At 45.1% G+C, this 12,789-nt stretch overlaps 1 protein-coding gene across 2 annotated transcripts in view; it reads left to right on the top strand.

The window, feature by feature from the left end:
* Positions 1-4,347: 4,347 nt before the first annotated feature.
* The window catches only part of PLOD2 (procollagen-lysine,2-oxoglutarate 5-dioxygenase 2), an 87,528-nt gene continuing 79,086 nt past the window's right edge, over positions 4,348-12,789 (top strand). For both annotated transcript variants that reach the window (XM_046677132.1, XM_046677124.1), the window contains exon 1: positions 4,348-4,624. In XM_046677132.1, the coding sequence (XP_046533088.1) occupies positions 4,516-4,624 (109 nt within the window). In that variant the 5' untranslated portion in view covers positions 4,348-4,515. The remainder of the gene's footprint in view (positions 4,625-12,789) is intronic.

Genomic DNA, 12,789 nt, shown 5'->3' with positions numbered 1-12,789 from the left:
TTTTTTTCTCTTACACCCACACAGAAACCATCAAATTTTCTTGGCTCTACAATCAAAATCTATTAAGAAGCTAACTTGCTTTTTACTGCTACCAACCAGGGTGAAGCTACCATCATCTCCTGGACCACTGCATTAGCCCCCAAATTGGTCTCCAGGCTTTGCCGTTTCATTTTCCCACTCAGCTTCCTTAGTCGTAGTCCACCCCAGCATCCGGACTCAGTGATCCTTTCAAACCCCACATCAGATCAGCTCACTGCTCTGCTTACAACCATCCAAATGGCTCTTTCTTTCTTTTTTTTTCAATTGATTATGAACACTTAACATGAGATCTACCTTATTAACAGATTTTTAAGTGTACAACACAGTACTGTTATCTACAGACACAACGTTGGACGGCAGATCTCTACAACTTATTCATCTCACATAACTGAAATTTTATACCTATTGATTAGCACCTTTCCCCGCTCCCTCCAGGCCCTGGCAACCACCATTCTATTTTTGCTTCTATGAGTTTGACCCTTTTAGATACACGTGGAATCAAGCAGTATTTGTTTTTCTGTGGCTAGCTTATTTCCCTTAGCATAATGTCCTCAAGGACAAAGTTGTTACCAGGCTCTATACTAAGCCTGTTGTCTGCTTATCAGCTCACTCCTCCCCTCCTTGTTACCTCTCAGCACCATCTCCTACTAATCTGACCCACAGTCACTAACTCCTGCTCTTGGCCCTCTTGCCTTCTTACAACTCTCCAGGTAGGTTCTGGCCTCAGGGTCTTTGCACTTCCTGTTTTTTCTTCCCAGAACACAGTTCCCCCATACAGCATGATCACCTTCCCTTCACCATTTTCAGGCTTTTGCTCAAGCACCACCTTCTTAGTGAGGCCCTTCCAGGACCCCCTGTTCAGAGTCACTATGCCCTCTCCTTCTTGGTCCTTCCTAGTTACCTTCCCTGACTTATTTTCTCTCTACCAATTATCACCATTATATGTCTATTATCTCTTTCTTTACATAAGAGTAAAAGCTCCATAAGGATGGGGATGTTTGTTTGTTTTTTCAATGAGATATTTGTTTTACTAGCATCTAGAACAGTGCCTGAGATATGGGAGGTGCACAGTCAACGGTTTTTGAATGAATGAATACATGTGCCACTTACATAGTACACAATCATAAAGAAGAATTGGATCCTACCCTCAATAAACAAACTGTCAAATAAAAAGCTTCCAAAAATGAGAAGGTTTGTTTAAGGAGTTAGACAGCATGGCATGGGGACACCTAATCCAGCCCGAGGTAGGATGAGGCACTCAAGTTGGGCTTCCTGCAGGAGGTGGCACTTCAGCCTGACAGAAGTCAGCTCAATGAAGAGAGGAGGAGAGGTTTGGAGAGCTTTTTAGATAGAGGGATAACATGAACAAACGCATGGTGGCTGAGGAGATATTGTCAGTGCTTCTCCCGTTTCTCCTCAGATCTCCTTGCCATTTCTGAGCATGTCAACTTGACTTCTCATGGCCAAGACCTGCATCATTACTGGGCAGCTGCTATGCCTACGAGCCTAGCAGGCTGGGAGGCCTGAGAATTAACGGGTGCCCTGAAGCCCTTACTCAGTGTCTGTTGAGTGTTGGGACATACATATCCCCATTCTCTTGCCCTTTGGCCAGGATATTTCTGAGGGCTATATTGTACATCATTTCTGAAGGCTTGAGCTCCAGTCACCTACTGTGGCAGATTTAATAATGTACCATTATTGGCTAACTTCCCTTTCCTGTGCCACTTCACCCTCAACTACCCCTTTTCCTCAAAACTCCCAACAAACCGCTGGTCCTTGAATCTTGGCTCAGGGTTGGGCCTTGGAGGAACCCAAATGAACACAGTGATTCTTACCCAAACTCTAGAGATTAAAAGTGACAAAGTCTTTGGCCTGCTTTGGGGGAGAATAAAGAAAACCAGATTGGTTGGGTATAGGGTAAAGGGTACAGCAAGATGTGACCAGTTTTGATAGCAAAGGAATTTGAATTCTAGGTTAAGGGATTTGGATGAAATCTTTGAGTTTGGGGATGAAGCAATCAAAAGGATAACTGAGTACGATGATGTAGCTGTGGTATACAGCGGCATTGTACCGGGGCCAGGGAGGGTCCACAGGGAGGGCGACCAGTTAGGAAACAGTTGAAACAGCACAGTTAGGGTATATTCAGGAATGCATTAGTGAGGTGCAGTGAGAATGGGAAGAAAGAGATGGAGAGAAAATGCGAAGGGAAAAAATGACTAGATTTGGAAGGCAGCTCTGTGTTTTGCGGGGGGTGGGAGGAGAGAAGGAGAAAATGTCTGTGGCCATGCGAGTTAGTGAGCAGCGACATCATTAGCACAGGGGAGGAAGCTGGGAGTGGGATCTGGATTTGATGAGTTAAAATCTTTGGAATTTGTGCCAGTGGAATGTCCAAGGAGAAATGTTCAGTAGACAGCTGGAAACATAAGAAAGCAGGAAGGATTTGTTTTCAGAATTGGGGCTCTGTCAGACGGCGATAAATGTGTCTGGCTATTTTGAAAATCCCAAAGAAACACTTGCTTTATACAAGCCTTACAGTCCTGACCCTGTGAGCCTTAACAGAGAAGGAGGAATGTCATGGTAACCTGCAATTGTTGATGGACTTTGCAATTGAAACACACACACACTTGTGATGTAGAGAGGCTGTAAGCGTGCATGGAGCCAGACGGGGTGTGGGGGGCAGAAAGCCAGGTTCTAACCATGCAAGTTCTTGAAGATAGTAGAGAACTAGGGATGCAAGAAGTCAAGTTCGAGGAGTTGGGCAGAGTTCAGGCAAGTAGACAGGTTTGGCATTCTGGAGACTGAGATTTGGCCCGAAGACCAGCCATTCCTCGCAGAGTCCTCCGTCTCCGATGACTGTTGCTGTTTGCTTTCTGCCTGGTTTTATGGAGCGGCGCTGGCCACACACTGAGAGATGTTATTGAGGAATCCGTCTCCTAGCTTTTTCTTCTTCAAGCTAAATAAGCCTTATTTCATTCTTCTCTCAGGTCATACTTTCCATTTCTTTAATTATTTGTTACTCTTCTCTGAACTCTGTCCAACTTTCCTCTAAAAAAACTGAGACCAAACCTTCAAAACACAGTAATAACTGGCTTAGTTCTGGGCACAGGAAATGGTTCTTTCCCTAAAATGCCACACCCCAAGCAACATTTCTTTGCAGGTTTTCCTACCTGTGTTTAATGTGACCATTTAGTACTCATCTTCTCTAGATATCGTGGTACTTTTAGATAAAAGGAGATCATCATGGAACATATTTTTCAACAATTTTATTTTAATTTCAAAGGCTCAGACTTGGAAAGGGTATTGGCTCAAATCTGGGTTTTTGTTTTTTCTATTTTAGGAAGACAGAGGTAGAAAATCCCAGAATACTACCGACCATACTGCCAGTCTGATTCTCTTTCTCCCACGAGACAGCTCATGTCACAAAACATATGGGACAAAATTGTCAGCTTTTGTCTTAATTTGTGCTTTGGCCCCCGCTCATCCCACCAGATTAAACACTGGGCTAGCTAAAGAGCATCTTCTCCTCAAGCAGTCATACAGCAAAAAGGAATTGGCTTAGACATGACTCAGAACTGGAGCAGGAGAAGACGCGCCTGGGCGCGGAGCGCTCCGACGACACTGGGCGAGTACTTTTCCATGTGGCGGCAGGCAGGCCTTGTCAGGCACGGCCCCAGCTTACACGCGCAGCAGGCGGCCGCCGCGGCACTTACAAGCCGCTGCTGGACGGAGTCTGCGCCTGTCCCGGAGCAGGCGGAGGAGGAAGACATGTCCACGGGCCGATCAAAACTATCGGCTTACGGAGTAGAGTAAAAACAGGGCCTTCCGTCTGCAGGAGAAACCCAGCCCCGAGTTCACGGGGGGGCGGGTGGAGGTGGCGTCCCTTTCCACGGCTTGGAGGATGGCGAGGTCCCACTCAGCCAAGGCTGCCGCCGATGCGCAGTCCCCCCGACCGCGGCGCAGACCCCAGCCCGAGAAGGGCGACCGCGCCCCCTGCGGGGCCCGCGCAGCACGGGGCGGGGGCGCGGGGGGGACCGAGGGGTCGCCCCTCCCCGCTCCCAGGCCCACTCCCCGGCGAGGCGCGCGCCGCCCGCGGCCGCCGCAGCCCTGCGTGAGCCGCCACACGTAGCCCAGACACGCTTTAAATAGGTCCGAGCCGAGCGCACAGCCCCAGACGTGGGCCCGAGCGCCGGCGACCGCAGGGGCGCGCGCAGCGGGTCAGCCGGCGGCCAATAGCCGGGGTGCGGCCCGCCCCGTCGCCTCCCCCTCGGGGAGCCTATAAACCGCCCGCGGCGCCGGGGGTGCCAGCCCCGCTGTGCCTCCGCGACGGCCGACTCCGCCGCGGGCCCGCAGCACGCACTTGGTCGCCCGCCCCCCGCAGTCGCCGGCCGGGGCGGCCCGGGCCCCCGCGCTCTCGCGAGAAGTGGGCCGTGCGGGGCGGTGGGGAGCGGAGTCCGCGCGGGCCCTCGGGGGCCGAAGATGGGGTGGTGCGCGGCGAGGCCGCGGCTGCTGCTGCTGGCGCTCGTCCTCCTGCCCCGGCGTCCCTGCCTGGGGGCAGACTCGGAGAAGGCCCCCGGCATCCCCACAGGTGAGCCGTCCCGCGAGGCTCGGCCGGGTGGGCGGTTCATTCATCCGCCGCCCGGCGCGCGGGACTCGCCAGGTGAGTCGGGGCGGGCCGGTCCCCCCCGCCCCCGGGCCGCAGAGGTGAGGAGGTGGGAGCCCGTCCTCCTCCGGCCGCCGAGGTGGCGGGGGGCTTGACGCTCCCCGGGGCCCCCGAGGGGCGTGGGCGGACTGTCCCTCCGCCCTGCAGCGCCTAGGTCGTCCCCGGAACCGCGCTCGGGCGCTGTGTCCCCCGGGGAGCGTGGGAGCGCCGCCCTGCCGGCTCCGGGAGTTCTCGGGGACCTGAGAGCGCACCAGCTTCGCTTCTGCACAAGTGGGGGTTTCCTTTTGGCCTTGCAGGTTCCCGGGCACCCACATTTTCCCCGCAACTTTTTCTCCTTCTTTCCTGGAGTTGGCATGACTTATCCGTGTTGGACGAGGCAGTCCTTCCCTTGTGACCTAAACACGGGGCTCAGTGTACTTTCTGATTGATGGTGACACATTCCTTCCAGCGCCCCAGGAAGCAGCCGGTAACACCTATGCCTTGCCAAAAACAACGCTCAGAACCTTGGTTGTTTTCCGTAAGGCTCCCGGGTCCCTCCAGGCGGCAGCCTTGCTGCTTCGGGCTTTGGAGGGGAAGCCGTGGACGCGCAGCTTCTCCCCCGAGCCAGCCTCTTCCTAAGCCTGGTGCCGTGTCTTGTTTTCAGAAGGAACTACAGCAAATAGTCTAGTCAAGTTCATGTAAAACAAAACTTTTTACATTCAGCCAGATTAAAGAGAGCCTCACCACATGTTTCTTTAAACATACTTTGCTGCCGTTTGCTGCACATGAGACATCCTTGGAGTTTTCCGCTTTTGTGCGCTAACTCTGCTCAACTCTCTGAAATTAGATCTTAGATTTAAATGTCCTCTTGCTATACTTTTTTTTTCCCTAATTAGGAGCATTTAGGCACTTTTTCTTTTTCTGCTTGAACTTTCCTTAAGCACAAGGATGGAAATTTCTATTTCATGTTTCCATTCACTAGTTGACATTTGGTGTAGAGCTTAGCTAATCCATGTAGCAGTAGTTTTGTCCTCATCTTTAAGTGTTTCAGAAAACTGCAGTGGACTAAGATGCCCATCTTTCTACATTCCTGCCAAACAGTACTTGCTTTGTTAGCTTGAGAAACTTGAGCGTTCAGGTGGATTTCTGTCAGTTACATGATGCTTTTCTTTCTCTCAGATATATGATGGCTTTAAAATGGGTTTCTGAACCCTGTGTGGTTCCTTTAAATTTTCATAACTTTAGAATTTTCTTTTAGCGTAACACTAAAAACACTAGTGTAACACTAGAAATTAGACAAGTAAATTGCCTTTGGCAAACTTGGAAATGGAGATTTTTAAAAAAAATTTCCCCAGAAAAATGACTTTCTTTGTTGAAGCATCCAAGAAGACTTACTGGGAAATTAAATAACCTCCAAGGGCTTTGCTACTTTAGAGGGACCTCTTCAGCCTTTGTATATTTTATTTCACTTTGTTACCAACACCCTTTACTTTTCATAGAAGGCGTCTCTTTGTAGCTGACTTTAAGTTTATAGTCAAAATCATCTTCCTTTCCTACTCTTGCTTTTAAATTTTATGAAGATAGTAAAATTTTAATGTATTGTAACGTCAGAGAAAGGGAACTTCAGATACAAACGTTTTCATCAGTAAATGACCACTTAAAACCCATTGCTGAAACCTGAGGACTGGTTGCTTTTGGGGGGTGGGTATGGGGATTTTAGTTATCGCCTAAATGCAGGAAAATATTAGTTAGTAATAGGTGGAGCTAGCAGTAGCTAGTTGGTTATGAACTTTTGCATAGGTAGATGTGGTAAACTAATAAATATACACGGTGCACTGCTTGATAACATGGCTAGAATCATGGACTCTGTTCCATTTTGTCCCTAAAATATTACAACTGAAAATTACTAAATTGAAAAGTTTTTATTTATCTATGTAAATATCAAGCAAACTTTAGAATTCTAAGTTGTCTGGTTTAATAGGAAGTCTTTAGGAAGAATGCTTATCATCTCTAACCCCTGATATTTGTCACCATGTCCCAGGTTGCCATGAAGAAATAGATTAGACCAGGGTTTCTTGGCCCTATTGACATTTTGAGCTAGATAATTTTTTGTTGTGGGGCTGTCCTGTGCACTGTAGGATGTTTACCAGCATCCTTGGCCTCTCCCCACTAGCTGCTAGGAGAACCTCCTCTAGGTGCAGGAATGAAAAATGTCTCATATTGAAAAATGGCCAAATGTCTCCTGAGGGGCACAGTTGCCCAGGATTGAAAACCACTGGATTGGACAAATCTGTGTGTAGTTGAGGCAATGTGGCATTATACTGTTACTGGAATGATAATAGGGACTCTTTTTGAAAGCAAATATTTATAGTGATTTTCCATTTTTCCGCTGTAGTAGAGAATGTGCCATTTGAATCACACTAATCAATTTTTGGAGTATAGTTTTTCCTAGCTTTGATGCTGTGTGTTGACCAGAGTTGAGAACCTTGCTTTTATATTTACTGAGTGTTCTGCTGTGTTCATTCTTTTTTTGGTTGTTCCTTTGTTATTAGCATGGAAAGAATCTAAGCAAGATTTGATTAAAAACAATCATTTTCTCCTAGAATCATTTATGGGAATTTTATCTTAAAATTTTATCCCCATGGGAGCTTTTGAGCCCAAAACTCTCCTGATAAGTGTCAGTAAATCCAGTTCATACTCTGCTCTACCTTTCCTGCACTTTTCTGCCTTCTAGACGAGAGAAGGAGCAGAATGGATGTATTCCTGCCAAACATTTACAACCAGGCCTCCAGACCTACATCAAAATCTTTTTGGTTTTCTAGGGTACCTTGACTATTCTATGATCTAAATTGGAAAGAAACCAAGTTTGGGGCAAAAATGGAGGAAATGGTTTCAGGTGTTTCTGTCAAGACCAGTATTTTTCAACCATGTTCATTTATAAACTCTTTAATTTACGCTGGCACATTCGAGGAGGAAAGGAAAGGTTTGTCCGTATCTGCTGATGTAAACCGGTAATTTGCGGGGTGGAGAGGGAAAGACCAAGGTCCTAGAGAAAGCTCTGGAAGGAAGAGAGAGAGGCTTGTCTTCTGTGTACTTTGTGTCCTGGACTCCAGCCGCTCAGAACGACTTGTCATCCTTAAATAGACTGTGCCTTTTATTTCAGGATATAAAAACAGCCATACAAACAACTCTACAGAATGTGAGGGCAGGAAATGAAAATTAAATTGAGATAGCCTTTTCTATCCATCACACTGACTAAAGCATTTTAAATATAAACTGTGATCATACCAGCTGTTATGAGGATGGGAAGCACTCAAACTGTTGATGGAGGCGTGACATCGTTGGAGAAGAGTTTGGTAATGTCTAGTGGAATTGTGAATCCGCATGTCCTGCAATCCTACATGTATACATGTACTGTACACGCTCAGATTTCTATTTCTGCCTGTTCTCCTGAAATTCTGTTCCTTGTTTAAATCTGGCTCCTGGGAAACTCTTACTTTTGCTATGTTTCTTTGGCTCCCTGTCTGACTTCTTAATGTAGCTGGTTTATATGAGACGTAACCTGCTTTGTGTGATAAATGTTGATATTTAATAAACTGTGAATTCTTTGAAGTCAAGGATTGACTCTTAATTCATTTTGGGGTTCTTCACAGTACCCTCCCTGTTCTTTTAACACAAAGAAGTTTATGTCGGTTGAGTTTCTGGCTCACTTGGAGAATTATGAACAGCGGCACGCAGTCAGTGAGATTGCTAGCTGCTCTTTTTCACAGGATGTTCACGCATTTCACTGAGCTTCCCTTCTCTACCTGGGACCTGTGTGCTGCCACAATCTAGCAACTTAGTGATGAAGCATCAGGCAAGGTCTTGTTTCTGAGTTGTGGTGGCGACTCTGCTCCACAGGTAGTATATTCTGCCCTACCTGCCATACCCAGTATAAAGCTGCCCCTTCACAATTACTTTCAGGTGGTTGGGTACCACAATCCTTTCCTTTTAATAGATGGTGAAATGGAGATGTGGAATGGTTCTGTAACTTGCAGAAGATCACATAGCTGGAAAGCAACAAAAGAGGGGCTTGTGCCCTTTCTTCAGGCTGTCCTCCGTGTCTCTTGATCTCTTCGTTGTTTTGTTGGACTTTTGGGACCTATGAAGAAGAAATAGAGACTGGGCATCAGAGCCCTGAAGAAGCAAATGGAATGCTTTGCTAAAATAAACGGCACCTAGTTTGTAGGTTTATGTAAATAGAGGGCAAAGGGATAGCCACAAGCTAAAGGAAAACTGGGCCCTTGCCCAAGGTGACAGACTATGACCCACATGCCAAATCCAATGGACCAAAAACAGCTACCTATTTTTGTTTGGCTAGTGAGCTAACGATGGTTTTTACATTTTTAGGTGATTGAAAAATATCAAAATACAAATAATATATCACGACAAGTGAAAGTCCTATGAAATGCAGTATTCAGGGTCCGTAAAGTCTGTGGGCTCACAGTCACATCCGTTCATTTACATGTTGTCCGTGGCTGCCTTGGTGCCACGAGTCAGAGTGGAGTAGTTGCCACAGAGACTCTATGGCCTGCAAAGTCTGAAATACTTACTCTCTGGCCCTGTGCAGAAGAACTTTGCCGACTCTCGCCTTAGGGGATGACATTCCCACTTGAGCTGTGTCTCCTGCAGATCTGTGCTGTCTTGGAAAGAGCTGGATTCTGGACAGTAGCTGCTGGCTCTGGGCATTTGAGAGGTCTGTTTTTCATTTTAGACTTTGCCAGTGATTCCTATGGTGTTCTCAATTCTAGCATAGAGCTTCCCCGTTATATCTTTTTAAACGGTGTGCTCGATGCTAACTAGCATGTACTGTGGTGTAAATAGTGTACTCCTGATCAAAAATGAATAAGACGCCCTGATGGCTGGTTGGAAAGGAAATGCATTTTTCTTCTTCAGAGCTTGTGTGTGTTTTAGAAATTTGGTCTGGAAACTTGGTTATGAATTTGTGGCTTAATTCCTGGGAGGAAATAATTGGCACATTTATCAATGAGTATTTTATTTTTCAACCATTGCTATAAATTAGGCTAAGCCGAGAAATTGGTGGCTTTTAAAGTGACAGATCTTTTTCATTTACGTTTTACTGGTTTGCATTTACTGTGGTGTGCTTGCTTCGATAAGCTAAACGTAAACAACAGAACTAATTTTCAGAGCTATTGAGATTTTACTTAGCCAAGAAATAGTTATCCAGAGTAGTAGAATTATTAACAGTATGTTATGATTTGTTGTCCTTATGTTACTTACTAGGTTAAGGCCTCAGTGTGGCAAGCTGTGTTTGGTGCTGCTGCTACTGAAGTTGGTGTGGCAGTACAGAACTGTTAGCACCCGGTTAACTGTGTCACAAGAATGCCCCTTCAAAAGATACTGCTTATAGTTTAAAAATACAGTAACTTCAAATAAGTTTTAATGTTTCCCACTCAGGATAACTTTACTTTAAAACAAAATTCAAAGAGTGGAGGTATGTTATTTTTATACCCAGAGGAAGGATTTCCATTACATATTTTCTTTTGTGTGTTAAAAGAGGGAACTCAACTTCTGTTAATAATTTTAATTTAGTTTTTGAATATAAATCTCTTTGTTAAATAACAAACTGATTCAGTTTAGTGCATTTACATACTTAGTTACTAAATTGATTCATAAGTATTTTTCAGAGCTTAATTGTATTAGTAGCATACTGTAGCAGTTTTGGAAAATCATTTTTTATTCCTATTGAAATGTGGCTATATCTCCCCTTCTTAAATTAATTTCTTAAAGGAGATGTGATTAGGTCAGACAATGCTTAATTTGTTAGTGTGGAAATATGCTTTATTTACTATTTTTACTCTGCTACGAGAAATTTGGCTTAAAATTTAGTCCGTATAAGCTTAGAAATTAAATTTTTTCCAATTATGGAGAAAACGTTAAGCAAATAGCGAGTAGGGAGTCTTTGCTTTTGTTTCAAGAACAATCCACACTGAAATCTTTTCTCTTATGGTTCTTTTTAACTTTTACTCTTCCCACAGGACGTTTCCGTTTCCATGCAAGTTTCTGAGTGTTGGGGACACTCCTCAGTCAGTATCAAGACACAGTGACGGGATCTACTATGTCTGAGCATCCTCTCCCTTTGGGCTGAGGGCTCGTATTTCCTAGAACTACTGTTATTTATAATCAAAATCTTCACTAGAAATGAAAAAGAAATCACCTACATTTAAATTTCAATACAATTCAAAGAACATGCTTATTATAATAAATATACACTATAAAGCTTTTAATGCACGTAACACTTTTGGAGGACATACAGCTAAAATGAGGGGCTAAATGGTCAGGAAAGTGTTTCTAACAAACGTGGTTGAGTTTCTAAGATGAGCCAGGGTTAAAAGGAAATCTCATTTGTTATATTGATTGTTATATTGCTTTCGTTATTTGGGACGCATAAGACATCCTAGTGTTTATTACATTAACTGATCATCTGCTCATTTTCTTTAGAGTTATATTCTCAAATTTTTAAAGGAATGCTATTTAGTTTCTAATTCCTTTTAATCTGCTTTAAATTTTCTTCCAAAGAGAAAGAGGGAGATGGTTTTCCTATGATTTAAATGCTGTGGTTCTGCTCCTCTGTGCTGTGGACGCCATACAGTCAAGATTCCTAGGGCACCCAGGAACTTTCAAGCACACGCAGTGTTTATCGCTCTCACCTGCCACCCCTCTCCCCTAAGTCAGCCCCGGATGCTCAAGGGCACTAAGGAGATGTTGAGTATGCGTCATGCCACACAGCCTCACCCTCTGCAGTGCAGCGGCAAGTGGAAGAGTACGTGGAATCCTGGCATCTTGGGTTCCTGATTTGGGGGCTTTGTTCCTGAAAAGCCTCAGAGGCTATACATCTTAATTCCGGTGACTACAGAGCCCCATCACAGCCGATGTCCTATTAGCAGGGCTCTGTCATTGAGTAGTTTGTTGTTTAGCTGGTTTGCAGCTGCAGCTTTTATGGGGCCTTAGGACGCTAATTACTTATAGGTGCTACACACAAGGCTAAGAAGGGAGCTAGTTACTTCTAGATTTTTAAAATGCATTCATTCTCAAAGCTTTTCTTCCTGGTTCTAGCAGCATACTAAACACCAGTAGTGATTTCAGCATCTCAAAAAATAATTCAAAAAATATAAAATTTAAATTATTTCTTAAAAAAAAAGAAACTGGCTAAGGGTTTGCAGGCAGACTAAAATGACCTCCCTAATTCAGTCACCTGGGGCAGTCATACAGCGCTGTTATGCAGAGGGCAAACTGGCCTTTGATGGGATTTTCCAGGCATGCCTGAGGCAGCTCTGAGGCCCCTTGTCTGCAAGGTGTCCCCTCTTCTGCTACAGCCCTGCTGGGTCTTTCCTGGCCTCCAGCTGGCACCACAACTGTGACCAGAGAGGCTTGCTCGTCCAGAGCCTCTGAAATTCCTGTCGGCCACGTCTAGAGAAGGACAATTCTCCTTTTCTTCTTAGTTTAGTTTAAACAGGGTTGGAATTTTTTAAACAGTGACTTTACTAGGTAACCAAGGGCAAAACAAAACCAAACCCAAACTGGAAAATCACCAAAGCAAAGAAGTGAACAGAGTTACAAAGTAGAGACTCAGAGTTCTTATTCTACTCTGACTCTAGTTAGAGACCCCCACACCTGGCACATCCTCAGGGGTTCATAGGTTCTGTGTCCTTGCTCAGCTTTTCTTCCTCACTCTTTGATCTCGTTCCTCACTTCTTACCATTTTCTTTTACACAGACGGCTCTTTCTTCTCCAGGGTTGTAGTCTATGAAATCCATGGGTAGATACATGTTAACAGGTTGTGAAAAAATTAAAAACATACATATTTTGGTCTCTGCTCCCGGTTTCTGCTAATGTTTGGTCTTTGCCCCATTCCTGACACAGAGCTCCTAAAACCCTTGGAATTTCCTAGGAGCGTCTTTTGTTCTGAGATGGCTCTTGCTGGGCTCCTGGATGGGGCCGGTCACTACAACAGCCAAGCCATGATTAGAAGCTTGGAGCTTTCAGCCCCGCCCCCATCTTCTGGAAAGGGAGAGGGTTAGAAGATATTTTAATAATCGATCTTGCCTTCG

Source organism: Equus quagga, chromosome 1 (genome assembly GCF_021613505.1).
Source record: "Equus quagga isolate Etosha38 chromosome 1, UCLA_HA_Equagga_1.0, whole genome shotgun sequence".
NCBI lineage: Eukaryota > Metazoa > Chordata > Mammalia > Perissodactyla > Equidae > Equus > Equus quagga.
This window is presented reverse-complemented; position numbering and strand designations above follow the sequence as displayed.